This window comes from Eptesicus fuscus, chromosome 14 (genome assembly GCF_027574615.1).
Source record: "Eptesicus fuscus isolate TK198812 chromosome 14, DD_ASM_mEF_20220401, whole genome shotgun sequence".
Taxonomy (NCBI): Eukaryota; Metazoa; Chordata; class Mammalia; order Chiroptera; family Vespertilionidae; genus Eptesicus; species Eptesicus fuscus.
The window spans coordinates 25803543-25817787 of record NC_072486.1 but is presented as its reverse complement, the minus strand read 5'-3'; the positions used below and the strand labels follow the sequence as shown (position 1 = coordinate 25817787).

At 38.9% G+C, this 14245-nt stretch overlaps 1 protein-coding gene across 1 annotated transcript in view; it reads left to right on the top strand.

The window, feature by feature from the left end:
* The window catches only part of PPP1R9A (protein phosphatase 1 regulatory subunit 9A), a 226291-nt gene that overhangs the window by 201844 nt on the left and 10202 nt on the right, over positions 1-14245 (top strand). The window contains 2 exon segments of the mRNA XM_054726426.1: positions 8394-8481; positions 8579-8662. Of these exon segments, the coding sequence (XP_054582401.1) occupies positions 8394-8481; positions 8579-8662 (172 nt within the window).

The window sequence follows — 14245 nt, the reverse complement described above, 5'->3', positions numbered from 1 at the left end:
TGAAAGTGATATAGGTATTAACCTATTAGTTTGGTTTTTATTTAGAAGAAATTTTCACAATAATGATTTATATTGCAAATGTGGTAGAATGCTCTGATAAAGGTAATGCAGGGAGATTAGTGAATTAATTTTTATAAGAGGCTTCTAGAATTAACACCAGAATTTCAAAGCAGTGTCAGTACACTTTTGTCTTTTTAATAGTATGTTTTAATTAATAGACGTAATGAATTCCTGTGTAAACAAGTTAAATGATGCATAGATGAAAAAAGAATAGGTTCATGCTCTTCCTGCCACATCTGACATGTTCCTTTGAAGTCACCAAGTATATTGGGTTATATAGTAACCCTTGAACGATGTGGACTAGGAGTGCTGACCCTCACACAGTTGAAAATCCACATATAACTTTTCACTTCCCAAAAACTTAACTACATTTGTCCCTTGGTATCCATGAAGATTGGTTCCAGGATTTCCTACAGACATTCAAAGTTGTGAATGCTCAAATCTCTTATATAAAACTAGAAGCCCGTTGCACGAAGTTTCGTGCAATAGACTTTTCCTTCACCTGGCTGCCGGCACCAGTTATCCGCCAGCAGCAGTTTTCCTCTGGCCACCCGCCGATCAGAGCGCCTCCAGCCAGCATGATCGGACACCCCAAGAGGAACTCCGATCAGGAGGCGCTCCGATCGGCGGGTGGCCAGAGGAAAACTGCTACTGGTGGAAAACTGGTGCCGGCAGCCACGCAATCGGCCACCCGGAGTTCCACCACCAGCGTCTTCCGCCGGCCCCATGGGTCCTTCCGCAGCGCCGGCTGTTTAGGCCGGTGGGAGGAGTGGGGGGTCGGGAGTCCCCGCCCCCCCGCTCCTACCGCCAGCCAATCGGCCACCCTGAGTCCCGCCCCTCGCTCCTCCAGCCAGCCCAATTGTGGGCGTAGCGGAGTGATGCAATTTGCATATTACCTTTTTATTATGTAGGATAGTATAGAATAAGGCATACAGTTGGTCTTCCATATCCATAGATTCCCAACTGCAGATCAAAAATAATGTTTTTAATCCATGATTGGTTGAATCCATGGATGCAAAACCTGAAGATACAGAGGGCTGACTGTATATTTATTGAAAAAAAATGTGTGTATAGGAGGACCCATGCAGTTCAAACCCATGTTGTTCAAGAGTCAGCTGTATTATTTTTCACATCTGAAAAAAATGATATAAAATAAATATGTAAAAATCAATACCATAGTAAGTATAAGAGTGAAGTGTCTGCAACTTACTTTGAAATGCAATTAAAAATTAATGGATTAAAATAATTAATGGATTAATAGATGAGTAGAGGGATGGTTATATGATAAGGAAAATGTAGCAAAATGGAAGTTATAGAAACTAGGGGGTGGATATATGTTTGTTCACTGTAAAATTCTTTTGTCATTTAAAAAAACTGAAAAGCAAGAAAGAAAGCTCATTTCTCTCCATACTTAACTGGAGATTCAGAACAACAGACATTTTGTGGAACTTGACAGGCTGATTCTAAATTTATAAGAAAGAAAAAGAGGCCAAAAGTACCTGAAACTCTTGAAAAAGACTGAAGTGGAGGGCCTTGCTTACCTGATACCTGGAATTATTTAATTCTGCATTTTGTTTATACAGAGGTATATAAATAAACAGACAAAATAAAGAGCTTAGAAGCAGGTTTCATATACACATACATTTTATGACAGCTGCATGTGCAGATGGGTAGAGAAAGAATAGTTTTTAATAAATTGTTCTAGGAAAATTGGTTATCCATATTTTTAAAAATTATAATATACATATACCATGTAAAAATTTCATTCAAGGAGGATTCAATACTTAATTAGATAATACAAAACTATAAAACTTTAAAAAGTATATAGGAGAACAAATAGGGAAGGTTTTCTTAAACAAGATGTAAAAAGCATAAACCATAAGGAAAAGATGGGTAAAGTAAAACTAGAAAGTTCTATTTCTCAAAAGACACAATAAAGAAGCCCTAAAACTTGAGAGAAGATATTTACTGCTCATGTAATTTACAAAGGATTAGTGTCCAGATTGTGTAAATAACTCCTATAAAGCCCTAAAAAAAAAAAAAAAAAGACAAATAATCCAGGAGGAAAATGTGTAATGTCCTAAACAGGCACTTTATAGAAAATGAAAAAAATGAAAATCAAATGCCTATAATATTTACAAAAAGCTGTTTAACCCCATTAGTAATCAGGAAAGTATGAAATACACCAAATGAGATACTATTTTATACCTACCAGATTGCCAAAAATATTATAATCTGATATTACCAAATGCTGTTGAATATGTGAGACAACCATAAATCAGATATTTGCTGGTGGAAGTGTAAATTGGCACAAGCTCTTTAGAAACCATTTGGCATTACCTAGTAAATTTGAAAATGTGCCTACCCAGCAAATCTTCACCTGTTTATATATCCAAAAGAAATCCTGCATTTGTCTACTAAGAATCGTGTACAGGAATATCCATAGAAGTCCTGTTGTGTAATAGTAAAACCTGGGAACAACCAAAAACTGGTAATCACTAGAATAATCACCAGTAGAAAAGATAAACGAATTGTAGTATATTTCTATAATGAACTGTGCAGGAGGGAAATTGAACAAACCACATTGAAACATTACAACAAGGTGAATCTCTAGAAAAAGACATTGAAAAGCAAATTACAGGTGAATACAGACTAATATATATGATTCTATTGATATAGAGCTAGACAAAACTAGCAGATTACTTAAAGATACAAACATAATATTGAAGTTATGAATGGGTATGACAAAGCTAGTTACGTGGGGAGAAAGTCAGGGAGTAGAAATAGGGAAGTACATACGGGGACTTCATATGTATAAACTACAGTGGAGGTGGGATGACAAATGAAATGGAGGTTTGTTTTATTGTTTTTTCTTTAAACTCTGCAACTATCATATAAATAGTCTCCATTTCAGTATATAAAAAGCATAAAAGGACCACATATACAAAGTTAATCAATAGACTTTAATATACAAATAGCTTCAAGTAATTTTTTTAAAGCCAAAAATATGCTAAGGAAATAAACTGTCAATTCATTGAAGAGAAGATCTGCATTATGTCTAAAATATAAAAAGATGATGGAGAGATTGTCATGTAAATTAGATACCCATCAAAGTGCCAAAACCTTTCAAGAGTCTCACCAACCAGTGCCAGCAGTGATATGGGACACACTCCTACATTGCAGCTATGATTGTAAATCACTGCATTTTTGAAAAGTCTATACTCATTTATCTTGTATCAGATCCAAAATTGTAAGCTTTCTACAAATACGTGGTGAACATAGAAATACAGATGATTGTGGGAGCTCACTCTGTTTTGTAACTCTTGATAAGCATCATAGCTTTACTTCTGATATTTTTCCTGGTTTCCCTTCCTGAGCTTGTCAGTTGCTGGAATTATCTTCCATAGACTGGTCCTAAGCACAGCTCTTCTAGAAGTTTTGAGATATAAATTAAATACTTAGGGAGGACAAAATGCTAGTGGAAGCAAGAGAAAATAGGTCCAGCCCACTAATTCATCAAAAGTGGTTGTCAAGTTGTTGAAGGACTTGCACTGTAATTTGGCCTACTTCCAAAAGAATGAAAACCTTCAAAAACTCTCATCAAGTCAGTGTTTTGAGAGCCAAGACTCTAGGCCTTAGTATTCTAAGTCTGGAAACTCAATAATGCATCCAGATTTAATCAAGTTCAGAGGGACTGATTCATGCTGTTCAATTTAGAAAGAACCAGAATGCTAATTTTTTATTTACTTTGAGAGGTATAACTGATATAATAACCAACATCATTCATATGTTTTGTACTCTCCTGGTTGTTAGATTCATAAATCAGGATGAGCAAAAAATTAAAGTTACCTGGACGTATGTGTGGAATATGCTCATTAGACTGGCTGACTGATGAATGCTTATTTCACTGCAGCATTACCAATCCTATAGCTCTTTCATGTCCCTCAGGGACTCTGTCTACCTAGTTCCCAAGATGGACCTCAGTATCATTAAAACATTAGGGAAATCACATGCTTCCAATTTTATGACATTTCAAGCCCCAATACAGTATAGATTCACAGAGTAGGATCTAGCTTTGTTGTTCTCAAAACCCAACTTGGAGAATAGCATTGTGGAAAATCCTGGAGTTCCTTGCTCTATGAGACTAATTCACTATGCAGACCTAGGCAGCACAAAGGTGAAGTATGGTTAACTTGATTTCCCTCTGTGTGTTTATATACGTGGTTCTTACAAGTCATTGGCTCATCAATAAATGAACTAGAATGGGGTTTAGCAGTCCTCACAAGTACAAACTAGTCTTCACGTTTACATTCTTACCTACCATTCTAGGAAATGTCTAGTCCTTCTTCAGAGCCCAGCTTAAATCTCACCTCCTTTCATGGATCCCTTTCCATTCCCAGGCGGAGGGAATTATTCTCTCCTCTATGATCCCATAGAAATTTTCAGTTACTTCTGCTTCTATCCCTTTGTGTATGATAAGTGATCTAGTTGTCAAGTATGAGCCAAAGTTTTCTCATTCATCATGTTCTTCTTTGTATTCTTAGTCCCCCCAAAGAGCAAGGCATATAATTGATGCATGCTAAGTGTCTTGGATGAATTAAGTATGTCTCTGCAGAAAACCAATGCAGGTCTTCTAGAACAGAGGTCATCACACCAAATCCAGCCTCCACCTGCCCTTATAAAGTCTTCTGGGTATCACACTCAGTTTGGTACTCTCTGCTTTCATGCCATAAGAGCAGAATTGAGTAGTTGTCACAGAGACAAGAGCCCACAAATCTAATTTTTTTTTACAGAGAGAGCTTGCTGACCCCTGGTCTAGACATAAATTTCCTTCTACTGAACATTGTCAGATAAACTCTGAAAGTGTCTTAGTCATTTTTTACCCTTTATCTAGATTTTTAAAACAGTAATATACCACTGCTTTTGGTCTGTCAATTTACTACAAAGTTAATGATTAAGTTATAGCTATATTGGATTGCAATCCTGAAAATAACTCGGTGGTGTGATTGAACACCTAATTGAAGTGAAAGATTTCTAACTCGAGTCAATACTGCATTCACAAGTCATCATTTTGTTATCATATTTGTGGGATCTTAGTTGAAACTAAGGTAAAAAAAAAAGTCCCATTGTAACTGGCTAAATGATAAACGTTTAGCCCTATTTGAGTTAAAATTAGAGGAAGTAAAAGACTATTTCTAGAGATTTATAAAACAAGTTATATGATAATAGGAGGCATGAATATATTGTCCTCATGCCTATTCTTTGAGTAACCTAATACTGAACTGCTGGTCTCTAGACTTATATAGCAATAGACCTTTATTCAGACAAGGTTAAGTAGAGTAAATTAAACACTATCAGTTTTCTACTGGTGATATCTAGAGATTACTATTCTAATTTTACATGTGACCATTAGCACATTGCCTGACACAGAACATGCCTTCAGAAATATTTGTTGAATTAATGTCCTGGCAAGTAGAATATTTACAGGATTCATTTACTATTAATATATTGCATTAGGACTTCATATATAATATTATATTAATATATAATAATATATATTAAATTGTATCATTGCTCAGAAGAGGGCAAGATTATATCCAACTGAGGTTGGCAAATAGGACGTTAAAAAGAACATACAGTTAGAGTAACGACTGAGGAACTAAAAAGGCAGGAAGGATAGGTAAGGAAGGCATGTCAAGCAGGGAGAGATGGCGTTGCCAGAGATAGGCACAAGTAAGCTGAGTTTAAAGGAATGGGGCTGCCCCAGCCTGCCTGAAGCAGTTTGTTTATGTGTGCTAAGAGTGGTTGTACATAAAATTGAACCGTAGTCTGAGTCCACAGTTGTAGAATTTAAATACCTTAGGTACCTTGCCTTACTAGGAAACCACAAGATGTTTGAGCAGAGGAATAAGAATGAAATACACTAGGTATGGGAAAGATGAGTTAGGAGAGACTTTGAGGGGATCTCCTTTAAGGAGGAGCAGTGAAGATGCAAGAACCTTTGACACAGACGTTGACTAGATATAGGGGGAAGGAAGTGAGGAGGTCAAAACTGATCACAGGCTTCTAGCCTCAGAAAATATGGTCTTGTCTTTAATAGAAAATAGGAAATCAGAAATATTATGGGGGAAAGATGATCAACTCATTTTGTAATAGAGGAGGTTGTACACTCAGGAGAGGAGCCAGGCCTCGGAGGTAATCAAGAGTCTTTTGCCCTGAGGTGGAGGAGAATGAAGTCCATAAAAGCCTTAGTATTTAGCTGTCAGGAGTTCTTTCAGTGCCTTTGGAAATGAGGACCAGGTCAGCAGACTTCTAATTGCTCATGAAGGTAGTATTGGAGAGATTTCAAAAAGCCTACTAGAATTTTACATACAGCTAAATTAACAAACAAAAACGTAACATTCCTATTTTCCCCCTGAAATCATAACGATCCAATGTTGGTTTTTATGTAGACTAGAAGTTCTGATGTCCATTAAAAGGTACTTGATTGATTTAAAATGGGAAAGTGCATTATTACTTAATCTTGCCTCTTCAGTCTTTTGAAGGCATTCACGAAAGTGTTCCGTGGAACACACTTTGGCAAATGTGTGAGATAATGATGTGAGGTTGCCTAGCAGCAGGCTCTGTGATAGGTACAATCGGGCTTTTAGTCCCAAGAGGTCCAATAACTGCAACTCTAATAGGTCACAAAGTGCATCCAAGTACATTGTCTCATCTGGTCCTCTCACCACTCGTTAAAACATCTCCCATCTCAGCTACCTCTAATTCAGAAAATAATCAGGCAGTCTTCTTTTTAACTTTGCACAGTCCTAGCCATTAAGAGTTACTTTAAGATTGATCTGGAAGGATCCAACACTTTCTTTTCTCTGGCTTAGGAGAATTGAAATTCTGCTTTTTTTTTTTTTAATGTCCATTAGCAAAACCACCTCAGAAGGTATCTGTGCTATGTCCATGGATTTTCTTTGTGTCTGTGTCACATCTGTGGCTGATTAATTCAGTTACCCAAAGAGTAATGATGCAAATACTCATAATAAATATTTCAGATTACAAGTGGATTTGGACATGGATATATTTCTGACTCTTGTATTTTATTACTTTCATTTCAAGGAATTATTGTAATCTGAGTGTCATTGACTAAAAATATGAAAAGTTCATTGAGAAGAACCCTTAGTGTGTTTGTTAATATCCTGTGCTTCTTTAGAGCTTCGAACATAGACTCCTAAATGAGAACTGTGTGTTTTGTAAGGATGCATGTTAAGAAATTTCTCCTGAAATAAAATAATCCTTCATGGTTAATTGAACACTTTCTTAGGAGGACTATTCTCTCTGTACTCCATGCCAGGAAGGTCCTGGAAGTTTTTTAATTTTAAAGAGATAGAGATAGACAACAATAATTAGGGAGGAATAGTTTCACACTCTACTATGCATCGATATTAAAACACCCCTTGCTAATCATCTCAGATAACTGGATATGCTGAAAGATAACACCCAACAGCATCCTTTGCTAAATGGTTCCAGGTGGAGCCTTAGGAGTTCTCCACCTTGTCCGGAGTGGAATAAGTTGCACCAATAGACTCTGTCTCCCACATTTAATATTGAACTCCATTCGCAGAGTCTGTCTGCACTGATTGGTTTTTGGCTTTATTTCGAGTGTGCCCGTCCCCAGCAGCTGCTGCCATTCGGAGTGCCAGCTTAACTCAGGGGGCAGAGATCATTCAGCTCCAGACACTGAGGAGCATTTGGCATCTTCGCCATCACAGGAGGCCAGCCAAGTTATGCTCCAACCCAACTTAAAAGAGAGACCTTTCAGAGATATCAATGTCTTAGAGCTGAGCCCCTGCTTAAGAAAGTCTTCCCCAGGTTCTGCCTTTCTCTGTCCCCAGACTGGCCACAGGCCATTAGACCGGAAGGGAAAGCTCTGCCTATCACTTTCTCCCTTAATCTCTCTGACTCTCAGGGGTGGCTTTCTGCACTGGACCTGAGAGATAAGAGGACTAGATAGAACAAAAGGAAAGTTATGTTGGTCGCTGCTGTTAATGTAAGGGGTAACTTGAGAGTGTTTATTCCTCCTTATTTTGTTCATTTCAATATTTTTGAAGCTAAAGCTCTTTGTGATGTGTATCGGGCCTTGATCCATTAGGACATCTTCTAGCTTAACCGAATGTTCCTCAGCATAGCTAGGTTTCTTATAACTTTTTTTAAAAAAAAGGCATCCATTATTTTCTTTTACAGTTAGAAATTGAGTCAGATCTCTTCAGAGATGCACTTACTTTTGACTCATAGCTTTACAGATAATAATAACTGGTCTTTCTTTACGTATGTATATATTCTAGACGGTGCCAACGGTCCCAAATCACTAAGGGCGTCCAGTTCATTGGTGGTGCAAGGAGGGAAAATTAAGCGGAAGTTTGTGGATCTGGGGTAAGCACTTCATGATGTGAAAGGCAAGCCCTCTGTAAAAGAAGGGTTAAAGGAGAACATGGCCGCTTTCCCTTTCTGAATGTGTCTGCCTTTATAGGGCACCGTTGCGAAGGAACTCCAACAAGGGAAAGAAATGGAAAGAAAAAGAAAAAGAAGCCAGTAGGTTTTCTCCGAGTAGCAGGTACGGGTGAGTGATTGAGGACACAGATTCATCTCTATAGCTAAACTCCCTGGCCCCCTTCCATTGTTCACCAAAATCAGTGGTCAGTATCTTCAATATACCTATAGTGAGATGAAAGAAAAATTTCACAATTTATATGTCTTACTCCAACTAAAGCCTACACTGGGCCTTGGGATATCCATTGCCTCAATTGCAGAATTTTCACCAAATATTTAAGCACAGCATAAGGATGCCTATGTGGTATTAAGTACCTATTGGCTTTCAAGACTGTTCAATTCCCACGCACGTAAGAACGATGACCGTCTCCTGCTGGACTCAGCTATTCGTTGGTAGCCCCTGTCAACTAGGCATACTGCGCCATAAAGACTTTCCTTTAGAGAGGTGGGCTTTACGCAGCATGTTTTCAAGTTTTCCCAGTTTCCTTCTGCGATAACTTCATTTAAACTCAGCTTTGTAGAGGGAGATAGTAAAGCATAGAGCTCTGAAGTTCGACTGCCTGGGTTTGAATCAGAGCTCTCACCTTTTAAATCTTGGACAAGTTATTTAGCCTCTGTGTCTCCATTTTCCCATATGTGAATGAGGGTTATAACAGTACCTACCTTATAACATTAGTGTAAGGGTTAAATGAGTTTTCATGTAAAACCTTTAAAATGCTATCTGGCACATAGAAGGTATTATAAAAATAATAATAAAGATAACAATTTGCTGCTATTATTATTGTTTGCAAGTTACAGAGAAGTTTCACATTTATCATTTGATCGTTACAATAAGATCTGGAGAGCTGATAATAACACCATACTTTACTGATGAAGAACTTTACCTCTGTATAATTGAATTGATTACCCCAGGACTGTGCAATAGGCAATTGATGTCAATTAGCTGGGGCTTGTGTCTCCTGTCTAGATGTCTTTCTAATAATTCCTATCATCTTCAAGTACTTACGCATCTAATGGTTGGTTTTTTAAAAATTACACTTTATATTCAATATTATTTTATATTAGTTTCAGGTATACAGCATAGTGGTTAGACAATCATATACTTTCAAAGTGGCCCCCTCGATATTTCCAGTGCCCACCTGGCACCATACATAGTTATTACAATATTGACTATGTTCCCTAAGCTGTACTTTCATCCCCATGGCTATTCTGTAACTACCAATTTGTACGTCTCAGTCCCTTCACCTTTTTCACCCAGCCCCACAAGTCTGACAACTGTCGTTCTGTTCGGTGTCTATGAGTCTGTTTCTATTTTGTTTGTTCTTTTATTGTGCTCCTTAGATTCCACATATATGTGAAATCATATGGTATTTGTCTTTCTCTGACTGACTTATATTTCTTTATGAAATTTGGGAATCATCTCAAAAGCATACAGTAAGACAGATACAGGCAAAATGCTAAGAATAAAATACTGTGAAATCATTTGGGGACCATTTACCCATTTCATAGGTTGTCCTCTGCTGTTTCTTTGTTTTCTTTTTCTTTTTACTGGTATACCATGTGGTGAGAAGTTATACCTTCTCCCTGGCATTATAGAAGAATTGGGAGGGGGATGACAAAAGAGAGTTCCAAATTAATTATTTTTGTTGGTTGGGTTTCCTTTATGATGTAAAATGGAGAAAGGGTAGAAAGTTTTGTTTGTATGGAGGACAACAATCTCAGTTAAAATAAGACCATAATGCAACTCAAAAGAGATTTAACTTTGTGTGATTTTGGACTGAGAAATATAAAAGTCTATTTTGTGCCTTAAAGTTAAGAGTAGAAAACTATCAAATATACTTCGAGGAAATAAAAGAAACAAGTAATGAACCTGTTTAAGGGAGAGAAGCTCAGACACCTCTGAGTTTCTCCCTTTCTTCTCTGGGCCTCTGAGGCGGTCACTCCCTCTCACTTTTGAGGCTAAAAGGGGCAGAACCACAGGCATTCAGCAGGCATGAAAGGTTCTACTGAATGTCATGGCAGTAGCCAGAGTATTACCACTTTGTATAAATTCCAGATGAAAAGCAAGCACATCTGGATTCTGTTGGTGAGTGCTCATCTTACTCTAGGCCAGTGGTCGGCAAACTCATTAGTCAGCAGAGCCAAATATCAACAGAACAACGATTGAAATTTCTTTTGAGAGCCAAATTTTTTAAACTTAAACTTCTTCTAACGCTACTTCTTCAAAATAGACTCGCCCAGGCCGTGGTATTTTGTGGAAGATCCACACTCAAGGGGCCAAAGAGCCGTATGTGGCTCGCGAGCCGCAGTTTGCCGACCACGGCTCTAGGCAAAACCTTGGGTGGCTGATGGCAGACTGTCATGTGCACACTGCCTCATCACAGCTAACGCCAGCTTTTGAACCAGCCAGACTTCCCCCTTGGCTGCCTGGCCAGCTCTGCAGCTTTAAAACACTAGCTCTGGTGTCTCTGCTTCAGTCGTCACAGGTGGTTCCACGTGTGCCAACGCTACAGAATGGTTTTAAATTAGGATCATCATTTTCAAATTATTTGTAATTATAGTAGAATTCTGACAGAACTGAAAGGAATTCATGTAATGGAAATAGTAGAATAGGGAAGAAGAGAGACTTTTTCTGTTTCAGAAAGGTAATTTTTTGAGCTATCACAGTAATTTGGTTAACACTAATCAAATCCAATGACAGCCTTTGTTCTTCTAAATAGATTGATAATGGGTCTGGAACCTTACAAAACAAACTCCAGAAAGGACAATTACTGCCAGGTGGGAGCTTAGTGCAGCTGAGTTGGCTTCCTGGGTCCCTAGAGGTAGGTGGGTGATGAGGACCATTAGCCACAAGGTCGCACAGCAGCTGCGGGGAACTGGGAATAAATGCATCACCCCAGTGAGGCGTTCTCAGAAAGAGCAGTCTAATTCATGGATCGAGTTTGCAATCTTATCTCCTAGGTGTTTCTTTCAGTTCTCATAAGGTCATTCTGAGGCCATTAGACATTATCTAAGTTACAAGAGGTTCGTTGCACGAAGAGATTCGTGCAATAGGCCTTCCTTCCCTTGGCTTCCAGCACTGGTTTTCCTCCGGCACCCAGGACCCAGGCCTTCGCTCTGGCTGGAGTCTGCCGCCTTCGTCTTCGCTGCAGACTCTGGCCAGAGTCTGCAGTCTTAGTCTTCGCTGTGGCCAGAGTGCCACTCGTATAGATCCCTTCACACCCCCCGCCCCCCGCCCTCCCTCTCATAGCAGGTGTCCTACCCCGCCCAGCCACTCCGCGCCTGGAGCAGCTGGGCAGCTGCCATCTTTGGCCTTCTAATTTGCATATTCCCTCCTGATTGGCTGGTGGACGTAGCAGAGTGATGGTTAATTTGAATGTTTCTCTTTTATTAGTGTAGATAACCTGAGGCTATTAGACATTAAAAAGTCAAGATATTTGCTAAAACCAATTTGGTCTTGGTTTTAGTTTTTTTCTTCCCTAAGAGTAAAAAATTCACTTTATTGTATTCCTTGTGGAGACTTAGTGACTCAAACATATGGCCCACATGAAAGAAATAGATGAGGTTAAAATAATCCTATATAATTAAAGGCTAATATGAAAATCGACCGGTCTCTATGATGCACACTGACCACCAGGGGGAAGACACTCAATGCAGGAGCTGCCCCCTGGTGGTCAGTGCATTCCCACAGGGGGAACATGGCTGGTGAGTGCAGGAGCAGTGGCAGGAGTCTCTCCCGCCTTCGCGGCAGCGCTAATGATGTCTGACTGCCCGTTTAGGCCTGCTCCCTGTGGGCTTAAGCTGTCACTCAGACATCCCCCAAGGGCTCCCGGACTGCAAGAGGGTGCAGGCCAGGCTGAGAGACACCCCCCTGAGTGCACAAATTTCATGCACCAAGCCTCTAGTAATAAATAAGCAGACAAATCCTACAAAGAAGTATGGTTTGGTTTTATCCTTTTCAAGTATGTGCTCAGTAAACATTCTGATTTAAACAGGTAACATAGCAGAGAACAAAAGCAGGAAACATTTAGTTGTCAGAGCTTCCTCTTCCCCTAAAGCAGCGGTCGCCAACCTTTGGAGCTGGTGGGAGAACCTCCCAGTTTAGTCCCTGAATGGAAAGCCCTGCGAGCAGATCTGTGTGTCTCAAGGCAAGGCTAGAGGGTGGCACATAGGAAAATGACAGGGAAGGGAGAGGGCACTTCTCTGGGGAAGTGAGTCTTCATTTATCTGAAGTGTGAACAATGGAAAAAAATACACTACTGAGTATTCAAGTATTCACCCAAGTATTCATCGTGATTCTGCTATAGGTAAGTCTGAATTCCTTGGACCTTGGTTTCCTTCCAAAAAGAAGTGAGGCGGACTAGAAGAACCTGGTCCCCAACCTCCCATCCATCTCCATCTGCATTATCCAATATGGTAGCCTCGGGTCAGATGTGGCCATTGAGCACTTGAAATGTGGCTAGTCTATATTGAGATGTGTTATCAGAGAAAATGCGTGCTAGATTTCAAAGACTTAATATAAAAAAAAAAAAAGGATTTTAAATATCTTAATAATTTTATACTAATTAAATGTTGAAATAATACTTTGAATATTTGGGGTTAAATAACAAATATTATAAAAATAATTTTAAATAGAGGATGGGAAAAATAATTTTATCTTAAAATTTTTTTTCATGTGGGTGCTAGAGAAAAATTTTTTAATCCTATCCAAGGATATGTTTTTATTGTGTTTTTTTTTGGGGGGGCAGTGAGAAAGGAAAAGAGAGAGAAAGAGAGAGAGAGGGGCATGGTTCAGTTGCCTCCCATAAGCACCTTGGCCAGGAATTGTACCTACAACCTAGGTATGTGCCCTGACTTACCTTGTATTCAAAGTTAAAACCAATCCCCCAAAATCACCATGGAGTGTTTACCTTAGCAATTTATTTTTGGGGTCCTAGCCCCAGGATAATCTGGTTCCAAGATGTATATAAATGAGTTAATTGTTCTATAGAGTTATAAACTATAAACCATTTATTGCCAGGAAACTTACTTCTCCACCTCATCACCCACCCCCAAATTACATTTTAGTATTACAGAGACTTAATTCCTTCCAGTTCCTAACAATAAAATAATCAGAAATATAGCTATGATTTGATTCTATTTTTCCCCAAAATGACAGTGAGCCATTAGTGTACAAGCTGTGAAGGAAATACAGAGCACATACCTAGAAACTCTTTTCAGATCCATTAAGAATTCATTTCGCCAAAACCGGTTTGGCTCAGTGAATAGAGTGTCGGTCTGCGGACTGAAAGGTCCCATGTTCGATTCCGGTCAAGGGCATGTACATTGGTTGCGGGCACATCCCCGGTAGGGGGTGTGCAGGAGGCAGCTGATCCATGTTTCTCTCTCACTGATGTTTCTAACTCTCTATCCCTCTCCCTTCCTCTCTGTAAAAAAAAAAAAATCAATAAAATATATTTTTAAAAAAGAATTCATTTCCACTGATCTTGATTTTTCAAGGGGATTATGAATATAGAGTTAGTACCTTAGCCCATAACCTGCCCTGAGAGTAAAAAAATGTTAAGAAAGAAAGAAAGGAAGGAAAGGAAAGGAGGGAAGGAAGAATTTTACCTTATACTTAATACATTTCTCCACCGAGTGCAAGAGG